Source organism: Bos javanicus, chromosome 12 (assembly GCF_032452875.1).
Source record: "Bos javanicus breed banteng chromosome 12, ARS-OSU_banteng_1.0, whole genome shotgun sequence".
NCBI classification, from domain to species: Eukaryota; Metazoa; Chordata; class Mammalia; order Artiodactyla; family Bovidae; genus Bos; species Bos javanicus.
In genome coordinates, this window is record NC_083879.1 from 47,787,990 (window position 1) to 47,801,875 (window position 13,886).

The window sequence follows — 13,886 nt, forward strand, 5'->3', positions numbered from 1 at the left end:
TCATAAGAATCTGAAATCAGCTTTCCAGAATCACTATTGTCTCCAAGGAATTTGTTTGAATTTTGCTAGTGTTTAGGTATAGATACTGATGTAGATGAGAAGTTGACCTATTCTATCCTAATGTTATTCACCTGAGTTTCAGACAGTGACTGGGGCAGAAGTGTCCCAGTAGAAAGATTGAGCGTGCCTTGAGTTCATACCACAGAATATGCTATGTCCATATCTTACTGGTTATTATCAGATCAGATCAGTTGCTCAGTCGTGTCTGACTCTTTGCAACCCCATGAATCGCAGCACACCAGGCCTCCCTGTCCGTCACCAACTCCCGGACTTCACTCAGACTCACATCTACTGAGTCAGTGATGCCATCCAGCCATCTCATCCTCTGTCGTCACCTTCTCCTCCTGCCCCCAATCCCTCCCAGCATCAGAGTCTTTTCCAATGAGTCGACTCTTCGCATGAGGTGGCCAAAGTACTGGAGTTTCAGCTTTAGCATCATTCCTTCCAAAGAAATCCCAGGGCGAATCTCCTTCAGAATGGACTGGTTGGATCTCCTTGCAGTCCAAGGGACTCTCAAGAGTCTTCTCCAACACCACAGTTCAAAAGCATCAATTCTTCGGCGCTCAGCCTTCTTCACAGTCCAACTCTGACATCCATACATGACCACAGGAAAAACCATAGCCTTGACTAGACGAACCTTTGTTGGCAAAGTAACGTCTCTGCTTTTCAATATGCTATCTAGGTTGGTCATAACTTTCCTTCCAAGGAGTAAGCATCTTTTAATTTCATGGCTGCAGTCACCATCTGTAGTGATTTTGGAGCCCAGAAAAATAAAGTCTGATACTGTTTCTGCTGTTTCCCCATCTATTTCCCATAAAGTGGTGGGACCAGATGCCATGATCTTCGTTTTCTGAATGTTGAGCTTTAAGCCAACTTTTTCACTCTCCACTTTCACTTTCATCAAGAGGCTTTTTAGTTCCTCTTCACTTTCAGCCATAAGGGTGGTGTCATCTGCATATCTGAGGTTATTGATATTTCTCCTGGCAATCTTGATTCCAGCTTGTGTTTCTTCCAGTCCAGCGTTTCTCATGATGTACTCTGCATATAAGTTAAATAAACAGGGTGACAATATACAGCCTTGACGAACTCCTTTTCCTATTTGGAACCAGTCTGTTGTTCCATGTCCAGTTCTAACTGTTGCTTCCTGACCTGCATACAAATTTCTCAAGAGGCAGATCAGGTGGTCTGGTATTCCCATCTCTTGAAGAGTTTTCCACAGTTTCTTGTGATCCACAGAGTCAAAGGCTTTGGCATAGTCAATGAAGCAGAAATAGATGTTTTTCTGGAACTCTCTTGCTTTTTCTATGATCCAGCGGATGTTGGCAATTTGATCTCTGGTTCCTCTGCTTTTTCTAAAACCAGCTTGAACATCAGGAAGTTCACGGTTCACATATTGCTGAAGCCTGGCTTGGAAAATTTTGAGCATTACTTTACTAGCGTGTGAGATGAGTGCAATTGTGCAGTAGCTTGAGCATTCTTTGGCATTGCCTTTCTTTGGGATTGGAATGAAAACTGACCTTTTCCAGGCCTGTGACCACTGCTGAGTTTTCCAAATTTGCTGGCATATTGAGTGCAGCACTTTCACAGCATCATCTTTCAGGATTTGGAATAGCTCAACTGGAATTCAATCACCTCCACTAGCTTAGTTCATATTGATGCTTTCTAAGGCCCACTTGACTTCACATTCCAGGATGTCTGGCTCTAGGTCAGTGATCACACCATCGTGATTATCTGGGTCATGAAGATCTTTTTTGTACAGTTCTTCTGTGTATTCTTGCCATCTCTTCTTAATATCTTCTCCTTCTGTTAGGTCCATACCATTTCTGTCCTTTATCGAGCTCATCTTTGCATGAAATGTTCCTTTGGTATCTCTGATTTTCTTGAAGAGATCCCTAGTCTTTCCCATTCTGTTGTTTTCCTTTATTTCTTTGCATTGATCGCTGAAGAAGGCTTTCTTATCTCTTCTTGCTATTCTTTGGAACTCTGCATTCAGATGTTTATGTCTTTCCTTTTCTCCTTTGCTTTTCACTTCTCTTCTTTTCACAGCTATTTGTAAGGCCTCCCCAGACAGCCGTTTTGCTTTTTTGCATTTCTTTTCCATGGGGATGGTCTTGATCCCTGTCTCCTGTACAGTGTCACGAACCTCATTCCATAGTTCATCAGGCACGCTATCTATCAGATCTAGGCCCTTAAATCTATTTCTCTCTTCCACTATATAATCATAAGGTATTTGATTTAGGTCATACCTGAATGGTCTAGTGGTTTTCCCTACTTTCTTCAATTTAAGTCTGAATTTGGCAATAAGGAGTTCATGATCTGAGCCACAGTCAGCTCCTGGTCTTGTTTTTGCTGACTGTATAGAGCTTCTCCATCTTTGGCTGCAAAGAATATAATCAATCTGATTTCGGTGTTGACCATCTGGTGATGTCCATGTATAGAGTCTTCTCTTGTGTTGTTGGAAGAGGGTGTTTGTTATGACCAGTGCATTCTCTTGGCAAAACTCTATTAGTCTTTGCCCTGCTTCATTCCGTATTCCAAGGCCAAATTTGCCTGTTACTCCAGGTGTTTCTTGACTTCCTACTTTTGCATTCCAGTCCCCTATAATGAAAAGGACATCTTTTGGGGGTATTAGTTCTAAAAGGTCTTGTAGGTCTTCATAGAACTGTTCAACTTCAGCTTCTTCAGCGTTACTGGTTGGGGCATAGACTTGGATTACTGTGATATTGAATGGTTTGCCTTGGAAACGAACAGAGATCATTCTGTCATTTTTGAGATTGCATCCAAGTACTGCATTTCGGACTCTTGTTGACCATGATGGCCACTCCATTTCTCCTGAGGGATTCCTGCCCGCAGTAGTAGATATAATGGTCATCTGAGTTAAATTCACCCATTCCAGTCCATTTCAGTTCGCTGATTCCTAGAATGTCAACATTCACTCTTGCCATCTCTTGTTTGACCACTTCCAATTTGCCTTGATTCATGGACCTGTCATTCCAGGTTCCTATGCAATATTGCTCTTTACAGCATTGGACCTTGCTTCTATCACCAGTCACATCCACAGCTGGGTATTGTTTTTGCTTTGGCTCCATCCCTTCATTCTTTCTGGAGTTATTTCTCCACTGATCTCCAGTAGCATATTGGGCACCTACTGACCTGGGGAGTTTCTCTTTCAGTATCCTATCATTTTGCCTTTTCATACTGTTCATGGGGTTTTCAAGGCAAGAATACTGAAGTGGTTTGCCATTCCCTTCTCCAGTGGACCACATTCTGTCAAATCTCTCCACCATGACCCGCCCGTCTTGGGTTGCCCCACAGGCATGGCTTAGTTCCATTGAGTTAGACAAGGCTGTGGTCCTAGTGTGATTAGATTGACTAGTTTTCTGTGAGTATGGTTTCAGTGTGTTGCCCTCTGATGCCTTCTCGCAACACCTACCGTCTTGGGTTTCTCTTCCATTGGGCGTGGGGTATCTCTTCACGGCTGCTCCAGCAAAGCGCAGCCGTTGCTCCTTACCTTGGACGAGGGTATCTCCTCCCCGCGGCCCTTCCTGACCTTCAATGTGGGATCATTCATTCCCATTCAATAATGGCAGTGTCACTTAGAATCATTAATAGTGCCCACCTTGCTTGTAGATGGTGATGTTACCTGATTAGTTGGAGCCATATTATGGCATTACTGTGGTGGCATTTTCTTTCACATTGCATAGGGGCAAGTCTTGAATATAAACTCTCATGAGAATTCATAGCCAGACTTAAATAGAACTGAGAACTGTATATCATAGCTAACCCTAACATCATTTATTCATTTAAAAAAAAGTTTCTGAGCCCCTACCTTACGCCAAGCACTGTTAGAGGTAATAAGGATATAAAAATTCCTCCTTCTATGAGCTTATATTCTTTTATGAAAATTAAACTATAAATTGACAAGCAAACCAAAAAACAAATTGTGGAGAAATTGGAAAATTGACAAATGCTATAGGGAAAGATAAAACAAGATGGGGAGTGAGGAATAGAGAGGGGTGGCCTCCTCAAGAAGATGACACTTAATGCTTGAAAGAAATAAAACCAAATGCTCAAGAGTTTTGAGCAGCTGGGTTTTGCTAAGTCTCATCATTATCTTAATATTAAGTCAGTATACCCAGGTAAAAATAGATTCTGATGGAAACTTGCTTTGCTATTAAACACGTAGGAAATGAGTTCCTATTACTTTTTTTAAATATATTTTAGAATACAAAATATCTAATAAAATATGTGACTTTCTGTAACAGCAAAATCCAGGTAGCTCACACTGGAAATCGTACCCTTTTTCAGTGTTTCTGCTTTTTTCAAAACATTTTCATTTATTTCCTTTTTTGGACATGTACACACTGCTTTACTTGCTTGTTTGTTTCTCTCTGTGCTGGGTCTTCTTCGCTGCAGGCTTTCTCTGGCTTCGGAGATTGGAGATCGGGGACTGCTCTCTTGTCGCCGTGCACGGGCTTCTCCTCGCGGCGGCTTCTCTTGTTTTGGAGCTCGGGCTCTAGGCATGCGGGCTTCAGTAGTTGTGGTGCGCAGGTTCAGTTGCTCCTCGGCATGTGGAATGGTCCCAGACCAGGGACTGAACCCGTGTCCCCTGCGTTGGTGGGTTCTTATCTGCACCGCCTGGGAAGCTGGGCGGCTGATAAATGTAGTTTTTCATTACTCTCATAATAAAATCAGAGTTCTGTGTTTCAGAAGAGGAAAACAGATGTAACCCAGGCAACCAGCAGGCCATGTTGTAGGGTATTCTTAATATTTTGGCCGCGCAGTTGGTGGAATCTCAGTTCCCCAACCCAGGATCAAACTGGGGTCCTCTGCAATGAAAGCACAGAGCCCTAACCACAGGACTTCCAGGGAATCCTTTATTCATTTTTATATCTGTGCAGCCTAACACAGGGACCTGGTGTATAAATAGGTGTTCAATAAGTTATTTAAAAAATAATGTCAACTACAAACAATTTAGTTCATGTAGTGAAGTGTTAAGAGTTAGGATTAGAGAAGTAGTCTGGGCAAGATCCTAAAGGGCTCTGGCTTCCAGGTCAGTGTAGTTTGAACATGACAGTGATGGTGAAGTTCTCCCCACAAACGTATGAATAAGGAACAAACGTTAGTCCCGTGGGAGCAAGCTGTGAAACCAATTTTAAATGATTATGACAGAAGAATTGAAAAGTTCATTTATGACGTGGAAAAGCAGTTAATCCCCAAGACAGAGGCCCACTTGACTGTGGCAAAGCTACTTCATTAACACATCTGAAGAAAGAAGGTATTGGGAGGCGGGGATGGAGAGAGAATGATCTGCAATGGACCAGATACAGATTGAAGCCATCAGGAAGGACAGTCTGCCACTGAAATGTTGGTTCTGTCCTTTATGAGTCTTAAGATTCCTTTTTATTATCAAAAGTTTTATTTACCAATGGCAGGAAATGAAGAGGAATTAAAGAGCCTCTTAAGGGTGAAAGAGCACAATAACACAGATATATAGAACAGTCTTTTGGACTCTGTGGAGAGGGAGAGGGTGGGATGATTTGGGAGAATGGCCCTGCAACTTGTATAATATCATATATGAAGCGAATCACCAGTCCAGGTTCAATGCATGATACTGGATGCTTGGGGCTGGTGCACTGGGATGACCCAGAGGGATGGTACGGGGAGGGAGGAGGGAGGGGGGTTCAGGATGGGGAGCACGTGTACACCTGTGGCAGATTCATGTTGATGTATGGCAAAACCAATACAATATTGTAAAGTAATTAGCCTCCAATTAAAATAAATAAATTTATATTTAAAAAACAAACAAACAAACAAAAACCCTGGCTTGAAACTCAGCATTCACAAAACCAAGATCATACAATCAGGTCCTATTACTTCATGGCAAATAGAAGGGGAAAAAATGGAAGCAGTGGCAGATATTCTTTTCTTGGGGTCCAAAATCACTGTGGATGTAGACTGGCACTATGAAATAAAAGACACTTGCTCCTTGGAAGGAAAGCTATGGCAAACCTAGACAGCATATTCAAAAGCAGAGACATCACTTTGCAACAAATGTCCTTATAGTCAAAGCTACCAGGAGTTGTGTATAGCTGTGAGCCATAAAGAAGGCTGGGCACCGAAGAATTAATGCTTTCGAATTGTGGTGCTTGAGAAGATTCTTGAGAGTCCCTTGGACAGCAAGAAGATGAAACCAGTCAATCCTAAAGGAAATCAACCCTGAATATATATTGGAAGGACTGTTGCTGAAACTCCAGTACTTGGGCCACCTGATATGAAGAGCTGACTCTGGAAAAGACCCTGATGCTGGGAAAGATTGAAAGCAAAAGGAGAAAAGGGCAGCAGAGGATAAGATGGTTAGTTAGTATTGCTTACTCAGTGGGCATGAATCTGAGGACAGTGGAAGACACAGGAGCATGGCATGCTACCGTCCACAAGGTTGCAAAGAGTCAGACAAGACTTAGCGACTGAACAGCCACAACCATACATGCATAAGGAGCTTCCCTGATGGTGGGTAAAGAGCCCACCTGCAAATGCAGAAGACGTGGGTTTGATTCCTTGTCAATAAGATCCCCTGGAGAAGAAAATTGCAACCCACTCCAGTTTTCTTGCATGGGAAATCCCATGAGCAGAGGAGCCTGGCAGGCTTATAGTCCATGGGGTCACAAAAGGGTCGGACATAACTCAGCGACTAAACATACACACACACATACATAATACTATCAGTTGATTTAGAAAATGTAGATGTACAAATTCTATGCCTTTTTCTTGGTCTATACAATTTGCTTTCACATTTTTTTATCCTCGAGCCACAGTTAAAACCAGTTTATGTCATGACTTACTGAAGATCATAGTTTCTCAGAATGGAACCTACTCCTCCTCTGGCAGATCAGCTAGCATTCTGGTTTGTACTTTGGTTTCTTTTAGATTTGGTTAGCCCCTGTCACCTTTGAATTCTCTTGGAAGATAAAGCCTGGCTTTTCCCTGTTTCACCCTGAAGCCTTCTTTCACCTTTAATACTAAGGACTTTGGACTTTCTATTAAAGAAAAACAACTAAAGTGTTTTAATGCAGGTTTGCGTTTTAGAAAGATAAGCTTGGAAGGATTGTGGGTGATGAACAGAAGAGATAGTCAAATCAGAATTAGGAAATTCTTGCAGGAATGAAGCAGAAATAAAGGCCCAAGGTAAGCCTTTTAGAGTCAAGATAGAGAATAAGGAATGTAAAAGATATTTCTGTAAATGTTAAGGACTGTTTAGAGTGAAGAGAGCAAGCAGGAAAAAAAAGAAGAAAGGTAAGATGAAGAGGAATCAAACATTTTTGGTTTAGATGACTGAACAAAATATGGTACCATTCACCAAGACAAAATATGGAGGATTGGGGGAGTTCCTTTTGACATACTGAATTTTAGTTGCCTTTAGGTGTTATGTAGGAAATGGCAACCCACTCCAGTATTCTTGCCTGGAGAATCCCAGGGATGGGGGAGCCTGGTGGGCTGCCGTTTATGGGGTCGCACAGAGTCGGACACAAATGAAGCGACTTAGCAGCAGCAGCAGCAGCAGGCGTTATGTAAAAGTGTCTGTAGCTCAAGTTAGGGCTATGGAAATACAGATGGGGTCTGAGGAAGGAGATGGAGGGACTACTGGTGTATATGGTGGTAACCGAAGGTGGCCAAGAGCATGGCTAAGGTCAAGAGGAGCTGACCATTGGTGTCACTTCTAATATTTTGTGCATTCAGCTATGGCATATGAGAAAGGTAAAATTACAAGTTATCATGCCTACCTATATGCCAGTGTACATATATTTTTATGTATTTAGGAATGTGGTTCTTCATAATTTTAAGGAGATATAAATGGGAAAGGAGTAACTGCATATGTGATTTATTATATAAAATAAGATGTTTTGATTGGAATCAGTACCTTATATAGATTTCTGAGTTTTATCGCAGCCCACCTTCCCTGCTCCTTTGCTACCACTCGTTCAGACTGAAATGATTGAGCAGTAAACCCAAGAAGTACTCTGGTTGATCAACATAACATCATACAGTCAAAACGAACAAACCTTTTGGCCAAGCCTATACTTAACAATTCAGAATACCCAAAGCACAATGATTTAGATCTAGAAATTCTTCACTAACTACTGAGTGAATGAGTATCTATATAGATAGCTAAGACAACTAAAAAGAAACTGTGGCCTTGGGTTTTTTTTTTTTATAATTTTCTTTGAAAAATAGAATCAATTCATAAAATGCTCACCTCTGTGCTGCTGCTGCTAAGTCGCTTCAGTCGTGTCCGACTCTGTGCGACCCCAGAGACGGCAGCCAACCAGGCTCCCCCGTCCCTGGGATTCTCCAGGCAAGAGTACTGGAATGGGGTGCCATTGCCTTCTCCGGCTCACCTCTGTAGAATATGTTAAATGCAGACTTTAAGCCAGAAAACACAGCTGTGTATTTTTTTAATAGACATTCCAGTGGGAGATTATTTCTGACAAAAGACAAAATCTTTGCCCTTAAGTATCCTTCTGATTTATAGAAAGCAATTATTTACTATAATTTTACAGAAAAATTCCCAGTGTATATAGTTGCTTAGTTCTTTGAATTGCTTCTCTTGTACTCTTGTCCTTCTTATAAGCATTTTACTTAATTTTATTTTATCCTTTTGTTTTTTTTCACAGACCAAGAAAGAAGCACCTGAGTGGTCTAAGATACAAAAAATGAAGACCTAGTGTTTTGGACAGATTCCTGAAGTTCTTTTTCTGATGAGCAGAAAGTTTATCTTAATCATGGACTTGACTTTTTTTAAATAGCTAATTTACAGTTTATTTTAACTGAACATTAAATTAACAAATTTTATCATCATAATCAAAATACATAAAATGTAAATATTTGGTTTATCTATTTTGTTAAAAAATAAATATTGTGTACTCTATTATGATTTAAATTTTGGAACTTTCATAATTCTTCGAGTCATTTTAAACATGTGGCTTCTAAATATTTTGGTTAGCTGTTATATTGGTGAATATTTTCCTCACTACATAAATTTTGAATTTAAATGTCATAACACAAATACAAGACACTTTACAATTTTTAAATTAATAATCATTTGTGAAGAATACTAGAAAGCATTTCAAATGCCCGATAATGGTAGTCAGTATCATGTTAGTGTATATGAATTGCTGATTCTTTCTTGAGTCTGTTTTTTTCTTACATTTCATATTATTGCTCACCAATACAATCCTTTACAAAGTCTATTATTCCATTGGTCAAGTAAAAATTTGATGAAAAGTGTCTTGTCACTTTGTTTGAAACAGTGCTGATTCAGATGCAGTATGGACCAAACACCTAGTCAGTGAGAAGAAATCAGTAGCATTTTCTACGTTGCTTGTCATAAAATATGCTCCATTTCTTATTCAAGAGTTACAATTTAGAAGAAAGAAGAGGAGTGAAAGAGAAAGAAAAAGAAATATATTTTTATGTATCAGATTTTCTTAACCACTGTTGGCATAAAGTGTGAAAGTAAAGTGAAGTCGCTCAGTCATGTCTGACTCTTTGCAACCCTATGGATTGTAGCCTGCCAGGCTCCTCTGTCCATGGGGTTTTACAGGCAAGAATACTGGAGTGGGTTGCCATTTCCTTCTCTAGCTGTTGACATAGAGGCTGGATAATTTTTGTTCAGGATGGGAGTGGGGGGCAGTTCTTTGCTTTGTGAAATGTTTTATCGACACCACTGGCCTCTACCACCAGATGAAGGTGGCATTCCCACCCCCCCTCCCACCCCCAGTTATGACAATTAAAACCCTCTCTGTCCCCTTTAACTCCTAGTGAAGAGCCGTGGATACGCATTTTATCAGTGATTATTATCCTTGTAGATATGAGAAAAGAGTCTATCTAATCACTGTGTTCTTTGAAAGTTTACAAATGTCATTCATAAGCTATTAGCTGAGTGTGAGAGAACAGAAAAAGCCTTTGATAATAATATACACTTGTAAATCTACTGTTGGCCTAAAAACTCTAATCTGCTGCTTCCCTTTTATTTCATTTGGATACATCTAAAATAGATTTTCTGCAACAAAGTTTGGTTTGTTTAGCCTCTCTGAGGCACACATTCTGATTCCAGATACCTTTATAGTTCATTAAAACTAAACATGTAGACATAATTTGTTTCCTTCCAAAATGCTAGAAGAGAATGTCTATTTTATTTTCAATTCTAGTTATTTATCTGAAAGCATTTTATAATTTAGTTCAGTGTAACTCCATTTGTTATATGTACATATTTTAATATAAAGGATTACTGATTGATAGTCCAAGTTAAAGTAATGGTGTGGGCAAAAACACAGAAGCAGGAAAATTTGGAGCTAATTTTAAAAATAGAAAATGCAATGATGAAGAAATTTAAAGTCTTTCTCCCTTCAAATCCCTGTTTTTTCCCTTTTTCCCTTGCTTTCATTTCTAGATATGAATTACTCCTTTAAAAAATACAGTTCTTTCTGTCATCTCCTACCACTAATAAATCCAGAATCAGATTGTGGTATGAAATCTTTTTGCATGACATTTGTGAATTTTCTATTTCAAGTGCCACTTCTTCCAGAAAGTTCTGTCGGTTCTACCATAGTAATCTGTATTGTGTACTCTGTACTCTATATCTCTTAATTCTGCTTGCCATATTTTATGATTGTTTACTTGTTCATTTCCTTGAAGGCAAGAACTGTTTCTTAAGCTTTTTTGGTTTGCAGTATTTAGCACTGTGCTTGAATTCAAGCTATAAATGTTAATTTGATAAGTTGGGCACAGATGAGATACAGTGATGTAACTTTTTTTAATATATTAAGAATTAGAGGGATTTTTTTTTTTAGTGTCATAGACTCTGTTCTAGTTCATTTCTTAATACCACTACAACCCTTGCCTTTTCTTTCAATTTCCAGACCTTAATTTTGTCTTTCTCCTTTTTTTAAATTGCAGTAAAAAACTTAAAATTTACATAAAATAACATAAAATTTACCATTTACCCATTTTTAGTTGTAGGGTTCAATATGTTGAGTATATTCACAATGTACAGTAGGTCTCTCAAGCTTTTCCCTCTTTCAAATCTGAAACTCTGTACCCATTAACCCTTTCTTTCACCAGATCACACGGTGACCCTGGGTCACTGTATTGTACAGGCAGGGTTGTATAATCAGCAGGGGTTTAAATCCAGACTCCCACCTTTAGGGAAGAGTGAACTTGTTAATGAGCCAGATTCCCTTTGGTTTTAAGGTCCTAAGAAGCAGCATGCATGCGTGCTAAGTCACTTCAGTCATGTCCGACTCTTTGTGACCCTCTGGGCTGTAGCATGCCAAACTCCATTGGATTTCCCAGGCAAGAATGCTGGAGTGGATTGCCATGCCCACGCAGGGATCGAACCCATATCTCTTATGTCTCTTGCATTGGCAGCCGGGTTCTCTGCCACAGGTGCCACCTGGGAAACCCACCTGAGAAGCTGATGATAGGCAAAACAAGAGTTTAAAAAGTAATTAGTACTGTAAATGCTGCGAAGAAAGACTTCCTGCAGCTTGGAGGTGGTCACCAGGCAAAGCTCACTAGCCAGACAGCTATCAGGAGTCTTCCAAGGTATGGTTTGTTTTGGTTGATTTACTGAGTCCATGGTCCAGTCCTCAGCCTTACAGGCCCAGAAACTTAATTCTGTTAATGAGTTAAAGATGACGAATCTTTCCAGAGTTGCCCACACTTACACTGGTTACAAACCGTAATGTATCAGTTGTAAGTGAAAAGTAAAACCATTATGTGGAATGTCACTTACTGGGATAAGCACCAGTGATGTGTTCTTGACCTGTTTTCCCTTGCTTCTGCAATATTGTACACTCATCATTTTCCCCCTTGCTCCTCTTGTACCTAATCGTAAAACATTAGAGTTGTTCAGACTGTCTTTTCCCCCTTAGGTCTTTTTTATGTTCTGTACTTATTCTCTTGATGAGCGAACTCTCTGGCTTCAGTTATTATATGCCAGTTTCCCCAAGTTTATATCTCTCACCCAAACTTAGCTTTTAGAATAAGACCTGCCTATGACATCTCCATTTGAATGTCTCATTGTAACTTCAAACTTAACATGTACAAAACTAAGTTCAACAAGTTTCTTCTCCTGGGTTCCCAGTTTCAATAAATGGCTCCTATCAGTGGCTTGTATTACAAACCTATGAGTCATTCCAGACCCTTTTCTTATTAGTCTGCAAGCTTCAAGCACCACACCCAGATGATCTGCCTCTTAGTTTCCTTTTTAAAGAACTTTTTATTATGAAAATTTGCAAATATTTAAAAGGACAAAATAAATCTTGGGGTGATGGAAGTGTTCACTATCTTGATTATGGTGGTGGTTTCATGGTTATATAAAAATGTTTATCAAATTCTATTTTTCTAAATGTATAGTTTATTTTATGTCAGTTATACCTCAATAAAGATGTTTAAAAAGAAGAAAGAGTTAGGAAATCACCACTGAGTAACCCCTGATGAAGTGATTCAGGTATCAATCAATGAATGCTAAAGCAATTAGAAGATATTGGAGAACTTTATATCAGGGCTAGAAGAAGCACAAGCTGGAATCAAGATTGCCAGGAGAAATATCAATAACCTCAGATATGCAGATGACACCACCCTAATGGCAGAAAGTGAAGAGGAACTAAAAAGTCTCTTGATGCAAGTGAAAGAGGAGAGTGAAAAAGTTGGCTTAAAGCTCAACATTCAGAAAACAAAGATCATGGCATCTGGTCTCATCACTTCATGGGAAATAGATGGGGAAACAGTGGAAACAGTGTCAGACTTTATTTGGGGGGCTCCAAAATCACTGCAGATGATGATTGCAGCCATGAAATTAAAAGACGCTTACTCCTTGGAAGGAAAGTTATGACCAACCAAATAGCATATTGAAAAGAAGAGATTACTTTGCCAACAAAGGTCCATCTAGTCAAGGCTGTGGTTTTTCCAGTGGTCATGCATGGATGTGAGAGTTGGACTGAAGAAAGCTTACCACTGATGAATTGATACTTTTGAACTGTGGTATTGGAGAAGACTCTTGAGAGTCCCTTGGACTGTAAGGAGATCCAACCAGTCCATTCTGAAGGAGATCAGCCCTGGGATTTCTTTGGAAGAAATTATGCTAAAGCTGAAACTCCAGTACTTTGGCCACCTCATGTGAAGAGTTGACTCATTGGAAAAGACTTTGATGCTGGGAGGGATTGGGGGCAGGAGGAAAAGGGGACGACAGAGGATAAGATGGCTGGATGGCATCACCGACTCGATGGACGTGAGTTTGAGTGAACTCTGGGAGTTGGTGATGGACAGGGAGGCCTGGCATGCTGCGATTCATGGGGTTGCAAAGAGTCAAACACGACTGAGTGACTGAACTGAACTGAACCACCTAAATGCTCCAGTAAACCTTGGATTATGTTGACTTACGTGACTCTTGATATAACATGAAGTATAAAACAATACCAATGCAGGATCCTTGTAGAAAAACAAATTTAACCTGAGTCAAATCAAGGCTTCAGAATTAACTTCCAGTCTACAGGCAAATCAAGAAGTAGACCAGGCTTAGTGACACCAGGAAGAATGAATCATTCTGCACACTGGGGATGTTCATTGCTTCTAGACCCTCAATATTTCTAGGCTTTTTCAATAGAGCTATGAAATTAGTGTTTTTTAACAGAGAAGGGGAAAGTATGAGTTCCTAACAATGTAACAAATTCTAATTTAAGATTTTTTTTTAAGATTTCAATTTCTTTGATTTTATACTTCTTGTTTCATTTCCTGTTTGTGAATTTCTGTTACCACTTGAGTTC

At 39.8% G+C, this 13,886-nt stretch overlaps 1 protein-coding gene across 1 annotated transcript in view; it reads left to right on the forward strand.

Annotated features, from left to right (window-relative positions):
- Nucleotides 1-12,512, forward strand: part of PIBF1 (progesterone immunomodulatory binding factor 1) — a 234,868-nt gene extending 222,356 nt beyond the window's left edge. Inside the window, exon 18 of the mRNA XM_061435063.1 lies at nt 8,733-12,512. Within this exon, the coding sequence (XP_061291047.1) occupies nt 8,733-8,783 (51 nt within the window). The 3' untranslated portion in view covers nt 8,784-12,512. The remainder of the gene's footprint in view (nt 1-8,732) is intronic.
- Nucleotides 12,513-13,886: the final 1,374 nt, after the last annotated feature.